The 16,512-nt window shown below is 33.9% G+C and overlaps 1 protein-coding gene across 17 annotated transcripts in view; it reads right to left on the bottom strand.

Annotated features, from left to right (window-relative positions):
- The window catches only part of LOC137620550 (serine/threonine-protein kinase WNK1-like), a 524,046-nt gene that overhangs the window by 88,884 nt on the left and 418,650 nt on the right, over nt 1–16,512 (bottom strand). For all 17 annotated transcript variants that reach the window (XM_068350804.1, XM_068350794.1, XM_068350795.1 and 14 more), the window contains one exon: nt 700–872. In XM_068350804.1, the coding sequence (XP_068206905.1) occupies nt 700–872 (173 nt within the window). The remainder of the gene's footprint in view (nt 1–699; nt 873–16,512) is intronic.

The following is a 16,512-nucleotide window of genomic DNA, read 5'->3' as shown; positions in this document are numbered from 1 at the left end:
TACTTTTTTCAGCTTGTCTTAACCTAGTGACAAGAGAATATAGGCAACTTGAGCCCTTGTCTGGTCTCGTAAAATTGTGCAGTCATCTCTATTTCCCACCTGACGCGGCCCAGTCATTACCTAACTCGGGAAACCTAATCTTAAGAGCACTAGCACAAATAAAGAATTTTATTCAAGAAAAAACAGCATTTTCCAGCAACGAAAACTTTGTGGTTCGTTTAAATGCATTTAGCATACACTTAAGCAGAACGTTCTAATACATTATTGTTACATTATTCTACAAGTAGCTTATCATTTCATAACAAGTGCCACATGGTTCCTTAAAAAAAGGTCTAAATTTTTTTTATACATATATATATATATACTAAGTCTCCACAGGAAAAGAATAAAAATATGACAGAATCTAAGATGCAACCATTCCAAAAGCAACTAGATATTAAACAATTTAATTGATATACTAATTATAGATTAAATTGCTTTTTTATAAATGGGGATAAAAGCAAGACGTAACACAGTATAATTATTCGTAATAATCATAAAATCAAGACCGTTTCCCCACTCAAGTAAGAAGTAATAATAACATAATCAACAACAATGATAATAATATTATGGGTAGTATGTTTAGTAGCGGCAGCAGTAGTACTAATAGTGGTAGTAGTAACCGTAACAGCAGAGTGATGATACAAATTGGACACTTACTGCTTCAGGGTGCCAGATGTCATGAGTTCTGTGACGAGGACGATGCATCGCCTCTTGGCACTGTGAACTTCCCAGTAGTCGTAAAATCTCACGATGTTGGGATGCTGGAGGCCCTTCAACATCTCGGCCTCCTCGCGAAACCGCTGACGCTCGTTCTTGTTCCATTTGCGTTCCTGTTTTATTAGAAAAGAGGTAAAGGGGATAAGTTCGAGGCTTTGCTGCAACGAAATTTAAATTTAAAGAAGATAACTGCAATGATAACTTTTCTTTTCTGCCATATAAAGGTTTTCGTTTCTCACGAAGGAATATATACATACAGATATAAATAAATAAATAAATAATGAATAAACACAATATATATATATATATATATATGTGTGTGTGTGTGTGTGTGTGTGTGTGTGTGTTGCAAAAACTACCGGAAAGTAAATAAGATGGTGAAAGTACCAAACGCTTCCGTATATTCAATACATTTTCGAGATACGGTGATGAACTTAGTAAAACCATCAAAATATTTAATAAACTGGGTTTTGCAAAAGGCCAAAACACATTCTAATAATTGAAGAATATACCTCAATTTTGTAAAACTTTTTATATAAATGTAATTTTTCGTTTTTCAGACACTGAAAAGTATTTTGATCAGCAAGTTGCATATACATTCCATGTAAAATTTGCATCCATTCTTACATTAAAAAATAGGGAAAATGTCTTTCCACTATAAAAAACACATTGTTAGGACAGGACAATACTGAAAGGGTTATTTTTACATTACTAATTTTAACCAAGCGATAGACTGGGAATATTCAAATGCTGAATTATTATATTGTAACAACATAACTAGCCGTAATACTATTTTCTACTTTTATACAAAAAAAAAGTCAGCAAAAGTGTGTATAATGAGGATTTTATTGCTAAACAAATATTTTTACCCTAGTGCCATTTGCAGTGTCTGTTAAGACATTTTTAACCATATGCATTTAAATTTATAGCTGTATCGTATGTCGAAAACTATTACTGTTGGAATGTTTTTTTCTATATTTTAGGGTAACTATTACTGTGATTACCATTGTACCTCGAAAATATATTGAAGATATACGAAAGCGCTTGCTACCTTTGTCTTTTTATTTACTTCTTGGTGGCTTTTGCAACGAATAACGTCATACGGTATCCAGTGACCTTGAAGCACACACAATACATACATACATACATACATATATATATATATATATATACACATATGTATATATTATATATATATATATATATATATAGACACACACTCACACCCACACACACACACACACACATATATATATATATATATATATTACACACAAAATCATTCGAGACCGCCTAAGCGTCGAGGATGTTAAACTGTAAAGTGTCATGATATTCTATACAATAAACTTTAAAACAAAGACAATAAAATTTAATTTGCGCAGATGCAGTCATACAGTAGTGTATCTCATGGAAGAAACAATCTACTTTATTATCAGAGAGAGAGAGAGAGAGAGAGAGAGAGAGAGAGAGAGAGAGAGAATACAAATTAAAGAAGAATGAAGAGAATCTGCAAATGCACATAATCCAGTTTGCTGCTCGAAGCAGCTTTTGTGAATCATCCATTCGAGACAGAGGGCGGCCTTCACAGGTAAGGCAAGATCAGGGATGAAAAGGCGTTAATCGCTGTCGTTTCCTCGTATTGTAATCATTAACAAAAATCGTTCTAGACAAGATGTAAAGAAGAACTTTGTTTAGGATAACTATGTCAAATTAAGCACGGTGCTGTAGACAAGCTAATAAAGAGAACGTGTCCTTCAAAGTTTTCACCAATGTGAATATTTTGCCCTTTGGGCAATGTAAATTACTTATTATTCCCAAACAAGAGTTTATTTCTCTGCAGCTAAAAGTCAAAATAGCATAGAATTACAATGAAAAAACAAAAACAATAGAAAAACGTTATTTCTGAAAAAACCTCTTCACTAACAAATAACACTTGATGGAGCGCACATATGTAATTTAGCATCAAAACTGTACCAACCATTTACATCGTAGTGATTTTAAGTACATGATAGATAAAGACAAAAACAAACTTAAGCTAGACACTCAAAGAATAGCCCCTACGGTAGATCAAAATATTTTTCTGCAGTTTGTATAATTTCTAAAAAAATAAATCTAAATTTTTAAAAAATCTATTCAATCAAAGATTTTTAATTGATGATACAAATGAATTCAAAATAGGCGGGGTTGAAATACATCAAGTATTAAGAGAAAATGAAACATAGAGACATCTTACCACCCATTACTCCTCTCATCTCACAGAATTATAATGGGTACCATCTGAGTCCCTGATTGTGTTCGTTGTAAGCAACCCTGGGTGGGGAGAGGGTACTGAGTATGCGTGTTGTGTAAATCTGGGAGTGTTTTGGGTGGGTGAGCATCAAATAGTTATGATGTTTTACACGTGCTATATTCCTGAAACGCTTCAGACATGATAATAGAAATGAATCATATTAACGGAGCTGAAATCTGCATTGAATCTAGGTGGAGCTAAAAGAAAGAGATAAGAGATTTTTACTATTTAGCCAAAACGTTTACAGTTCCTAACGAGTCTAATATTCAACGAAAATAAACACATTAAGAGCGGAAAACTCGTACTTATTTATACTATTCAGTATATTAATATTCGAACCTAGACACCGCCTTCACAGTTGTTTTTTTCCAAATTTAAACTCGAGATTCAATGCCAACTGCCAAAAACGACCTCGGATGAAGCAAAGCCAAACATTCAAAATAGATATCTTGCATAAGCAAACAGACTCAACCACCTGTTATGTTTATATAGGGAAAATGCCAGGAATATCCCCTTGAGATGAATCTATCTATCAGCGTACCTCTATTTCTTTATACGCCACATTAATAGATTTTGGACATGGCAGTATACTACGCAAATGTTTATTTTTTATCTTCTTCGACAACCTCCAAACCAAAAATAATGACGGCTATAGTAAATTTGTCATTCATGTTTTTTATACTAATAACCTTAATTTCTTTTTAAGAATGATGAAAATTGGATTGGATTTGGGCCATATGGTTCGGTGCTGGGGCTTGGGAGGCCATTTGGCAGAGATAAAACTGATGGAGAAACCCTGCAGTTTTACCATGACGGAATGAGACTTGTACAATAACAGCGCGCCAAAATTTTGCTGAAAATTTGGGTGCCTGGGAAGCATATCAAGTTATCTGTCTTAAGACTCCATTGGCGTTGATATGATAGCCAAACTGCATTGACGCCATATCCAAAACAAATATGTTTTGATTATTAGCAGGTCTGAGTCACTACTAACTGGGCTGGTTCTGACCAAGGTCTATAGCCCTTGACATTCTGACATTTCCTTCGTAGGCAAGATGGAAGTGATGTTTATCTATTTTGACCGAGTGGTAGTTTTGGGATTACATTCAGAATCTAGAATTTTCCAGACCGTTAGATGGAGGGGGACACTCCACTCAATTCTAGAGAATGAGTGCACCAACTCTCAAAATATTAATCAACATTACGAAATTTGCATTTTCAGCGGACTTCGGCACCCGTAAACGTATTCAAAGAGTGGAGTAAAGCTGGTAAAATACAGCTTTGAAGCGATGGTTATAGTATTTTTCCAAGTCGAGCCTAAATGATCTCACAACCACTTCTTTACAACATTACATTTAACTAGTATCCAAAGTTTATATAGAAATAAAACTTAAAAATTTAAGGGTTCTTGTATGCCACTAAGATTGACAAGGATGATGTCCAGTTGCAAAGCATTTAAACATCGATAAAAAAGAAATGACAATAAAAAGAGGCTGCACAAAATTTCACAAGGTGAAACTTCCTTAACCGATGCTTCTTCACAGATCATTTTTCTTGAGAACAAATAGCTGACACAATAAGTTTCTTTATTCTTCCAAAGAAACACAAACTTAACCAAAGTAGCTCTTACGATGACAGTTGCCTGAATAAATGTTGTTCATACACATTATTGAAATATTAAAAATAGTAATAATTTCTCATGCGTGAAGGCTCTTCAACAACTGCGAGATTTCATGTGCAGGCGCCTCTTAGTGCTTTGGCATCAGGAGCAGGACAGGAATCTCAATGAAGAGAATTACCCTAAGAATAAGAGGAGAATGTGCTGTCATAATGAGCATAAGGCCATTTCTGACGGTATTGGACTCCAGTCCTTTTCAAGGTGAAAATCCTTGAAACTCCCAAGGTCGCTTTTTAGCTCTCCATACACGTTATGCATATACACACATGTGTATGTATATATATATATATATATATGTGTGTGTGTGTGTGTGTGTATATATATGTGTATATATACATATATATATGTATATATGTGTATATATACATATATATATACATATATATATATATACATATACATACATATATATATATATATATATATACATATATATATATACATATAAATATGTGTGTGTGTATTCCCAAACTTGTAGGTTAGGTATTTATAGCAATCTTTGCATTAACCTCCTACACGCATATTTTTATAGGCACAGCACATTAATATACACCATACAAAGACAATTCCACCGGTAATAATTTACTCAAATTCAACATAAAAATTGTAATTCTCATTATTCACTTCATTAACAGAAATCTGTTTCACTCACTGATGTAATCGATAGAGGAGAGAGAGAGAGAGAGAGAGAGAGAGAGAGAGAGAGACTGGTGTTGGCCACCATCATATGAACTGTCAACGATGCCAAAAGTAAACATGAAAAACTTACAACGAATCGATACTTAGTTTGTCTCAGGAACTCTCAAGGGCCTAATGACAAGATATAAAATAAAACTGCTTAGCTTCTAAATCGAACCGACGTGTTTAACTTCGATAAGCGTATGGAGAAAACAAAAACTTTGGAAGTTGCTAGTCATCAATAATTATCTACCAGTAAAAGCATACATGTTACTTGAACTTTACTCTAACCAATAAAATCAATGTAAAATTAATGTAAGCAGCCTCGATAAACTAAGCATGAATAAAATATGCAAAATGACCTGACAAGAAGAGCCTTTGTACAGAGCTATCTAAAATAGATGAAAATGCCTAATAAAGCAACCAATAAGTAAATTTCATACAAGAGTATTAGGCGTAGAAATAAGTTTGGAAAATGTGATATGCTGTAGACTTCCTTTGTTCTTTCAAGTAAATGAATGTATATGTCACCACACCCAAGTTTTTCGCGTGTCCTTCACTCAGCACCAATAATAGGACGTTTACTCTAGGGAACAAAGAGAGAGAGAGAGAGAGAGAGAGAGAGAGAGAGAGAGAGAGACTCATACTTTTATTAGACATTGAATGTCACTGACGTAAAAGTATATTGGGCAATATATTCGTATTGTTGTGTTGGTATAAGCAAATACTGTACCAGGATCAAGCTGATGAATCGTATAACGAAGAAGTGCCGAGGCCATATGTCTATTGAAGAAGGCCAAGTATCAAAGAAGGAAACCAAGAGGGAACCTGGCCCTGTGAACTACAGATTACAGAATTCATTGAAAGAAAAAAAAAAAAAAAAAACTATTAGTATGAAACATCAAAGGGATATTTTGTTTGGCATCTGTGTTGGAAGAGAGAGAGAGAGAGAGGGGGGGGGGTTAATCAAGGAGTGTAAGAGTGGCTTTAATTGCAATCAACGTCCGATTATAATATGTCATTATGTGTTGATTATTTTTTTGGTATTCAGCGACTTCATCGTGAATGAAAAGTGACTATTATAGTAATGGGGATAACGCTTTTTCATTGATCAGCAATAGGCATTTCTTCAATGATTTAACAGACTATGTTTTCTTATGATTACGAAGAAGCAAATTTTCCGAAGATAAAAACTAAAACGCATCAATTTGAACTCTCTTTAAGGAATAACCGCCAAAGACGCGATAAATAAAATAAATTTCTCAATCAATTCAATGCACCTACAGTAGCTGAGCAAATAACCAAAAGCCATAACAGATATGAAAATATAACTCCATTTGTTAAATTATTCACGAAAAAATATGAAAATATGCTATCATTGTAATTTTGTTAATATCCTCTGGATGCTCCACTGTAGTATATACAAAACTGACTTCTTAAATGTAGGTTCTTATCAACTAAGTGCTTTACATTAGAGAGGAATACAAAAGCGTGCTCTCTCCAGACGAAAGTCTAATACGATGAGATCGTTCACGACAATGATGCACGTTACTGGGTCAGCAATGCATATCAATGTTACATATATAATATATCTAGGGAGGCTCATTAATTGTACTTTACCACAAACTGTAATATATACATTGAAAATATAAAAATAAACAATTACTTGACATCTATGACGTCTCTTTTATATACCTATAATCATGCAAGTGGGGGACCACTTGACTGGAACCTCCCTAACTCCTGCTTAGGAGATCTACATTATTAGTGACTTTTCACGAAGATAAACTTAGAAATCAGAAATAGAAACAGAATTGGAGACGGAAAGATTCATTCTGTCTAACCAAATTTGAGACTCAGTACATAAACAATGGCCAACAGATACATGTATATATATATATATATATATATACACACACACACATATATATATATATATATATGTGTGTGTGTGTGTGTGTGTTTTACGTTCCCAAAGCATTACTTCTCTTGCCAACGTACAACTTTCAAAGTGATCCCTCCCCTACGCATACACCTAAATATACTGTCAGTCTCCTCATAATCCTATAAACACAAGAAATATTTATGAATAAAACGGACCCAATACATGCACTAAAGAAAACTCCCAGGGTAACTGACAAAAAAATCAAGGAGGAAATGAACTGCAGAAGACATCTGCCCCCATAGTGACAAAGGCAGTCAATAGGACTCTTTTCGTATGCCAACTGAAGCAGGATGAAGAACAATAACATCCTAGACCCCCAACCACGTTCAACACACACCCCTTCTACCGACAGCACAAAATGATTACATACCGGACAGACAAAACCAAGTACTGCCTACGTAACTACTTCAGATTGTGACACAACTGCACCAATTAGAATAGTGTTGTGCTAAGAGATCTAAATGCAAGGGTGACAGAAAGAGAGTCGGAGTTGTTAGTAGGTATTGAGTTGCCGTAGCTTTAATGTGGACTGAAGACTGATATAACGTAACTCCCACACAAATGTCAAGTCGAGTTTCCGGGTTATATGCTCGGAAAAGGAAAAAATCCACCAACTAAATGAAAATTCCTGTCCATCTCCCAACTGGTTACTTTCCGTAACTTGCGTCATGCCACGACTGTCAGACCAATGTTGCTCAATTGTCCTGCTGCTACATCCTAAGTAAGGATATCCGCCACGATTGCTCCGGATTATCCTATTTGTGTAGTTTCGTAAATCTTGTTTATGCACTACAAAGGATTTTTTTTTTTTTTTTTTTTTTTTTTACACGACTAGAGGTATTTGCGACTGCCTTTGATTAGTTTCTCCTAGGGGTACGTCATGTACAACATTACGTCTCCATTTAACTAAAAAGATATACTTACTTGCGCAATCTAAGGAAACTAAACAAATAAACAAGTTATAAAGCTGCATGCTTGACTGTCCATGAAACGAAATAAAATAAGTCTAGTACCAAAGACGCCACAGTAAATAAAAAAAAGCGGGAAGTAATCAAAGTCAAGTACCCACATGGTTCCTGTAAACAGTCGTAAGGAGCCCTTTAAATTTCTACGCCTTAGGTTATATAATGAGCCTGTGATACGTACCAATTATTACCCTAATCATTCCAATGCAATTAATTATATGGGAACTGGTACTCACTTCCATTAATATCTTCAGAGAGAAATAAATAAAGAATAAAATATATTGACGATTACAAGAACGCACTGCCATAGATTACGTAAGTGTTTTTTTTTTTTTTTTTTTTTTTTTTTTTGTGGATTCTTGATAGAAATCACACAACAATTCTCTTTGTTGGATAAAATTATCTTTACCTAACCGAAGAAAAGAAGACTTTTTAACGACATACAATTTCTTTCTCTTCAAGGAAAACCCGTTTTATGCTGATTGTCTGGAGACTTTATTGAACACATTTTTTTTCAGTGCAACAACACTCAATTCAAGTCTTAATAAAATTCCTATAATCTATTGGCGCTGCGTTTCTACTATAGTCCTGCCTTATTTTATTCCACATTTTCCCTTGAAAAAAGTTCCCTGAGTCTGAACCATTTCATATAAGTTCTGTTTCAAAATACCCTCCCTGATCTTTCCATACCATCTCCATTCAAATACGTTCGGCTAAACTGAAAACTATCAAAGAATGAAAGAGTAAAGAGCTTCTTACTTGTCTGCCATTTGAAATGTATGGTTATTTCTTTGCATCATGTGCTGAAATGGTTGGAAACTAACAAGAAAAAAAATCTAACATTTCTTTCTAGGGGGTAAACCAGACAGCTCAAACAGCTGCAATCGATTAAAATAAAATAAAAATAAAAATCAGAGTATTTCCGTAATCATGTGTAATCAAACCATCTCTTTAACATTTTTCCTGTTTTTGTATGCACAAACTACTGATGTACGTAAAACCGCACTTGCACACTATGCAATGTTCATTAACGACTTAGTTCAAAACATTCTGATATTGCTAACTTTCAAAGTGACGGTAATTACTTATTTAATAATGTTAATTCACCAGCTTTGGTTATTTAGAAGTTGGCCGAAGAATGTTATCCGCGATAAAAAAGTTGATACATATTACCATATTACAACTATTTCTTTTAAAACAAACATCTATATTCTATTTTTTAAAGTAACAGTTTATTCCATTAACCGTTTACAGTATCCTCAACAATAGAAAACAAATACTTCACATCAGATGAGACTGAAAATAACACCTTAATAGCATACATCAACAGCTAGTTGAATTCAAGTACTGATGTGCCCAACGAAAATTGACTGTTGGTAGGTCATGATGGTCCGTCCATAATTACGCACCAGGCCTTATATGTTGCGTTTGTGTAAGACCAAACACCTACCAATTCATTTCTCATCAAAATATCAGCATTTAGCAGTTTCCCCCTAACAACGGATGGCTCTACAACGTAAATCCAATAAATATTGAATTTGTATGTATGTATATATATAAACATTATACATACATATATATATATATATATATATATATATATATATATATATATATATATATATATATATATATATATATATATATATATATATATATATATGGATAAATATCAACACAACATCGTGTTCAAATAGAAATAAATTTATACCTCATACTTGGGATCGAGCGCTAGCCCCTTCCAATGAAAGGTTTCGACCTGGCCTTTCATTGGAAGGGGCTAGCGTTCGATCCCAAGTATGAGGTAGAAATTTATTGATATATATGTATATATATATATATATATATATATATATATATATATATATATATATATATGTATGTATGTATGTATGTATGTATGTATTGTATGTATGTATGTATGTATGTATGTATATATATATATATATATATATATATATATATATATATATATATATATATATATATATATATATATATATAGTATACACAAAAAATGTAAGGAAGGTTGTAATGTATGCCTAGGATTCTAAATACATAAAAACCCCTATATTATCACAGAGAAAGCCTGATTTTTATGTAAGGTAATTCGTGACAAGGTCTGGGAATACAAATAGATAATGTGAAAGGTAATAACAGGACACTCAGCATATAGCCTCACATGTTTCCTAATGCGAGGTAGAGACAGGTGTGACGCAAGAACTCGTCAGAAACTAAGAGAATTATTTCTTCAGGGTCAAGGTATTTTTTTTTCTTCACCAGAAGGTTCGTCGGTAAGGGAATTTTACTTGTTTTTTTTAGTGTGGGAATAAAAAAAAATGAGGAAGAGATATGAGGGTAGACGAAATAACTACATAGAAATTAAATCAAATAAAACTGGAGGTAAAGCAGGAATAAAGAGACATGTACATAGAAATTAAATCAAATAAAACTGGAGGTAAAGCTGGAATAAAGAGACATGTATTACGTAAATAAACTGAAAAAGGAGAGGAATATAAAGAAGGTAAATAAAATATACGAACGGATGATAAAGGTAACAAAAAGGGAGAGGTCGTGACGAAGGCTCCGACCAGTTACGACATCCGTAGTCAATATAGCCGTTTCCACCGTTGCTTCCCCCATCTCACGGAGCAAAAGGGAAGCGACTTTCATAGCAAAGGGTTTAAGCAACCCTTCTCTATGAATAACACTTGAAGGAAGGTCAGCCCTTCAACCCTTGTTTTTCGTCTATACGTCGGCCTTGCGTGCCAGACAGCACACGTTTCTCCGGCGAAGAGACTCAAGGAAAAACGACGGATAGATTGCAATAAGGAAGTTCTGTCGAAAAATAAACACATCCCTATGATGGAGTTTCAAAATAACTTCAATGTTTCCTTTTTTTTTTTTTTTTTTTTTTTTTTTTTGTGCTAAGAATTCAATATCACATATTTCTTATCATAACTTCCTTGTATCGATAAATTTCTAATATTGATCTCACAAATTTATTTTTTCATTTACTTTTTCATTTTGCAAAAGTATGAGATATGTAAAAGCTAGTAATTCTTACGATTTCTTAAATGCTATCACGAAAGATCAAGAAATTATAAGTTCAGCCTTCTAATTTTGCACACTTTTTGCATGAATAACCAGCTCTCTCATAGGTTAATTTCCCAATGCCGTTCATGATGAATCTCAACTGTTCTTACTTTTCCTTGGCACTATCCTTCAGGCACTAGAAATAATTATCATATCCGTATTTCATGTAACTGGCCTCTTCTGGAGTGCCTACTTTTACTTCCGACTAATAGAAGAGAAATGAGAATTCATCCATGACAAAGGTGACTTGTAGCAATAGAAAGTCCTGGTGCTGGACAGATTAAGAGACGAATTCTTTTCTTATCTAAGCTGAAAAAAGGTTTAGAATTCTCTTTGTGTGTATGTGTGTGTGTTTCCGGATACACCACATCTCCGTCGACTCTAATAACAGTTTTGGAATATCATAACTAAACTCATCCACTCACTCGTTCACTCAATTGGCACTCTGGTCACTCACTAATTGCCATTCGCGTAAACCCAGTCCAGAAAGTTGCTTAGGCTTGCATCTACTAAACTCATGCCTTATGAAACTTAAGCCCCCCCCCCCCTCCCTATAACGCCATCTAAGCAAAATGGAGCAAATACGTGTAAACGATATCAGGGGTGAAAGGCAATCCTAAACATTTGGGGGATAACAAGAGCGAAAGGGAAGCACACACGTCTAAACGCTACAATGAAAAAGGAATCCTATACATCTAAACCCTTTCAGCAGCGAAAAGTAAAAGTAAACATTTGAGAGGCACCAATAACAAAATTGTCGATTTCACTACAGAGGCCGAAATTGCAAACGCAAAATATTTATACAATAATTATAAAAGGGTGAATTACAAATGGCCTCCCTACGTCAAGGTCTTGGATAAAACTACAGGTGGAATAAAGGAAGATGAAAAAAGCTTCAAAGCTCTCTCTCTCTCTCTCTCCAAACAATCGAAGTAGATTTACAACTAATTGGGAGCAGATTCCAATAAAATATATCAAGGAAGATTTGCAGCAAGTCTGCAATAACCGTAAACTTTTGCAACCGTAATCTTAATGACCAATTTAACGAGTTCAACGCTTGTCCTCAGGATTATTGGTTTGCCATAGTGGGTAGCTTGTCGGTATGGTCGTTGAATAAGAAGTATCTGTGCTGCCAATATCAAGAAAATACCCACACACCATAAAACTAAAATTGTAGAGAATCTCCGTGTCCTTCAAACGAGCAACAAAGGTTTTTATTTACCTGTTGTTTTATCTCAACCCAGTTACGTAAATTGACATGTGGTCGTCCCCGGTGTTTTTCGGTATTCCAGTTTTCAAAGTGAAACATGGATTGTGGTGATTCCTAATTAAAATAGACAAACTATCACACCCTATGATGGTAATCCCTCCACTTAAGCTCTTACTGGTTCATTACCCCATTATCTTTTCTGCAGTCAATTAAGTTGTCTAATAAAGTGAAATCTCTCCCCCTCTACCCTCATTACTTTCTACTGCAGAAGGCTTATTACCCAGCAGTTGTGGCACAGAAATGCTGACATTCGCATTACTGACCTCATTGTTGCAAACGCGTAGCAAAAGAGTCTCGGGATGCGCTGCCCTGGCTACGAGGCTTATCTTTAACTGTGTCAAGTTGGGGTTAGAGATTTAAAATAATCACTATTTTTAACGGGGTTAGGAGACGTAAACACAGCTGGGAAGAAAAGAAAACGGTGCATTATGCAATACAGTACTCAAGGTGGAATACCTAACTAACGCTTCACATGACTCGTGATTCTTCACACAGCCAGCAATACCCCCATACAACTTGCAATAGGCCAATACAATTTATAGTATATTACAATTGGCAATACATCACAAACCTTGCTCTCTCACACAGCTAGTAATAATTCTCAGAACTAACGATATGCCACTCAGCTTACTATACCTAATACAACTTAAAATACTTCACAGAACTTGCGATACTTAATTCATCTTACAATCTCTTATACAGCTTGCGATACCTCACACAGTTTGTAATACCTCGAGTAACAAGTAATATCATCAGCGTATAGTACCTTATAAAACTTTATATCTCACAAATTGCAATACTACACATAACTTGCAATATCTCACTCGGTTTACAATATATTATAGAATTTGCAATAACACAGTACTTGAAATACTACGCACAACTTGCACTACCTTACTCAATTGATACACTAAAAAACCAACTAAAGACAGGAAATGTTAAAAGGGAATCGAATTTACGAGCTCTTTTTTTTTAAACACACTGACTTGAACAATGGGAAAACACCGATGGTAGACCATTAGGGAGCTAAGATTAATGTGTATTTCTTACCATAGGCAATTTCGGTTAAGCTATAAAATCCTACATGGTTTCTTCTATATAAAAGTCGCTCTGACTTCGCGACATATTTTTCCCCTAAAACAATTACAGTTAAATTAAATGTTTCAAAATACATCGTTCATGTCGCATGAATAACCAACAACGTAAATTACTTTGGAAAAGAAAACATTACATATTTGTGTTTTCAAGAAGTATATGAAGGTTTCACTCCTACGGTGCACGCACAGTTTATAGCTCGGAACAATTTTCAAAATATTCATTTCACCGCAAGGGGACTGTGAAGAACGGTTTGATCGATATCAGTTTCACATCATCGATTAATCTTGTGGATCTGATCGTTCGTCGGATTTAACTTTGTGTCGATTTTTATGTAATTTTAAATACAATTATTTCAGTATCTCTGCAAAATTATACAATAATCTATTTATACGAATAAATCCTTATACAAGTACGTAGGCTATTCTTTCGTTATTTTATTTTTTCAGAGTAGAATCACTCGAAAATTAAATGTTAACTACGATTAATCTCATTGCTGAAATAAGGCAGGAATCCTTCCTTGAGTGTCAAACAACTTTAAGACTTCATTTTACAGAGCCAATACTATACGTACCAGTATATTTCTGATATAACTGGCACACTGTAGTTCTTAAAAAAATTGTAATGGCAGCAAAGTGTAAATGTGATTTCATTCGAATACAGATGACTTCGCTGGGAACTTTATGTATATTTCAAGGATGACATAAAATCAGTGAGAGAGAGAGAGAGAGAGAGAGAGAGAGAGAGAGAGAGAGAGAGAGAGAGAGAGAGAGAGAGCTCTGGGCACTTTATGTATATTTTAAGGGTGACATAAAATCAGAGAGAGAGAGAGAGAGAGAGAGAGAGAGAGAGAGAGAGAGAGAGAGAGAGAGAGAGAGAGAGAGAGATTAGTTCCACAAAAAATCAGCCAGATCTATTGAATGCTTGAATTGTTGTGCACTTCAATATATTTCTTAAACCTTGCAAGCGTGGCTTTCATCATTTACATACATAACGCGGTGGTTCATTGTTGTGGTCATGCATTCAAGAAATTGCAAAGTGGCTTCATAACCAATATGAGCTACAAGACACGTAGTTTGCAAAACAAAACATCACTTGGAAGTTTCAACACGAAATTATTTTTACCAGCATAGCATTGACGAGCTAAGTCTATAAATTTTTAACTAATTGTTCTTATTGATATAATCAATATCGGTAGGTACGTTGCTTTATTAAAAAATATATATTTATATTTTTTTGGATATTGCAACCATTCTAGTCTGTTGCGTACACACATGTTTCATCCAAAAACTATCTTCGAGAACCTTCAGTGACTTATGCGCATGAATACTGCAAATTCCCATTTTCGCCACTGGCAAGTTAGCAACACTACATATAACGTTCGAGTAAATATTATTATTTATTATTCAGTTAATCCTATTAATATTCGGATCTGCATTGAAAATTCAGCCCCCTATAGCCTCTTTACAACAAAAACAAAGCATTCGTTAATCAAATCATCAAAAGTAAAGTGTCAAATTAGATACATATACTGTATATATTAGCACTAAACAATTGCTCATCTTAAGACCTCAAATGATTTCTTGCGGTTCTTTTTAAGGTGCATTCTTCGATGAAAAAATATCTATTTATTTATAAAGAAAAAAAATAAAAAATTATGATTTTGTATACGTCATTTTCATATTGTTGCCATTCCTGGTCAGAAAAGACGAAGAGGGTGGAGCATGTGAAATAAAAGTACATTATAAAACATAAATTTTCTATCCCATAAAAAAAATATATCTAAAATGATCTGTAAAACCCAAAAATCATACACATGAACAATAAAAACTGTTTTATATGAGGCAATCTGTAACAAATGTGAAAGAATGAAGAGTGTAATACATGATAACATTTTACAAATAAAAGAATTTCACTGGATTCACAAGAATTCCTAAAACAAATCGAAAGCAAACAAACTAAGTTTGAACTAAAATGACGTAACTCCAATTCAAACTTGGCAATTGCGCTATTTTCAAGCCATAGTATCCCAACATTAACTTAAATATCCAATAACGGATACCTGCTTTCAAGGTAAAACGATGTAATTAATTAATGAATTAGCTTTGACAAAATTCTTAAATGTGACTTTTATTCTGACCCGAATTATGAGATACAGGAAAATCATTGAAGTATCTAGTATTACGTATCCCTTTGTATGTAAAAGAAAAATTCTTTTCTACAGCACCAAAAGTTCAAACTTGCTGCAAATGCTTTCATGTTGAACAGGCTGACTAAGTATCCTTTTAGTTTATATATGAAATATCTGTTTTAATGTTGTTAATTATCTTAAAATGTTATATTCAAATTGTTCATTATTTCCTTTCCTCGCTGGGCTATTTTTCCTGGTGGAGCTCTTGGGCTTATAACATCCAGCTTTTCCAACTAGGCATAATAATAATAATAATAATAATAATAATAATAATAATAATAACTTACAAAAAAAAAATTGGAAATACTCAACTGATACCCCCACCAAGAACCTTTCATAAATAATACCAATCATGAAATTACCATGCTAAAATAAATCTGAAATCACAAGAAATGGTCAATAACTTAGGCTATAAACATAATTTTACACCTCTGATATAAGTGAACTTTAAAATGCCTATACCATTAACAACACACACAGAAGTAATCTTAATCTAAACTGATCTTGAAAATATTATAAATAATAATAACGACAATAACAAAGTT

The sequence above is a fragment of the Palaemon carinicauda genome, chromosome 27 (genome assembly GCF_036898095.1).
Source record: "Palaemon carinicauda isolate YSFRI2023 chromosome 27, ASM3689809v2, whole genome shotgun sequence".
Lineage (NCBI taxonomy): Eukaryota > Metazoa > Arthropoda > Malacostraca > Decapoda > Palaemonidae > Palaemon > Palaemon carinicauda.
This window is presented reverse-complemented; position numbering and strand designations above follow the sequence as displayed.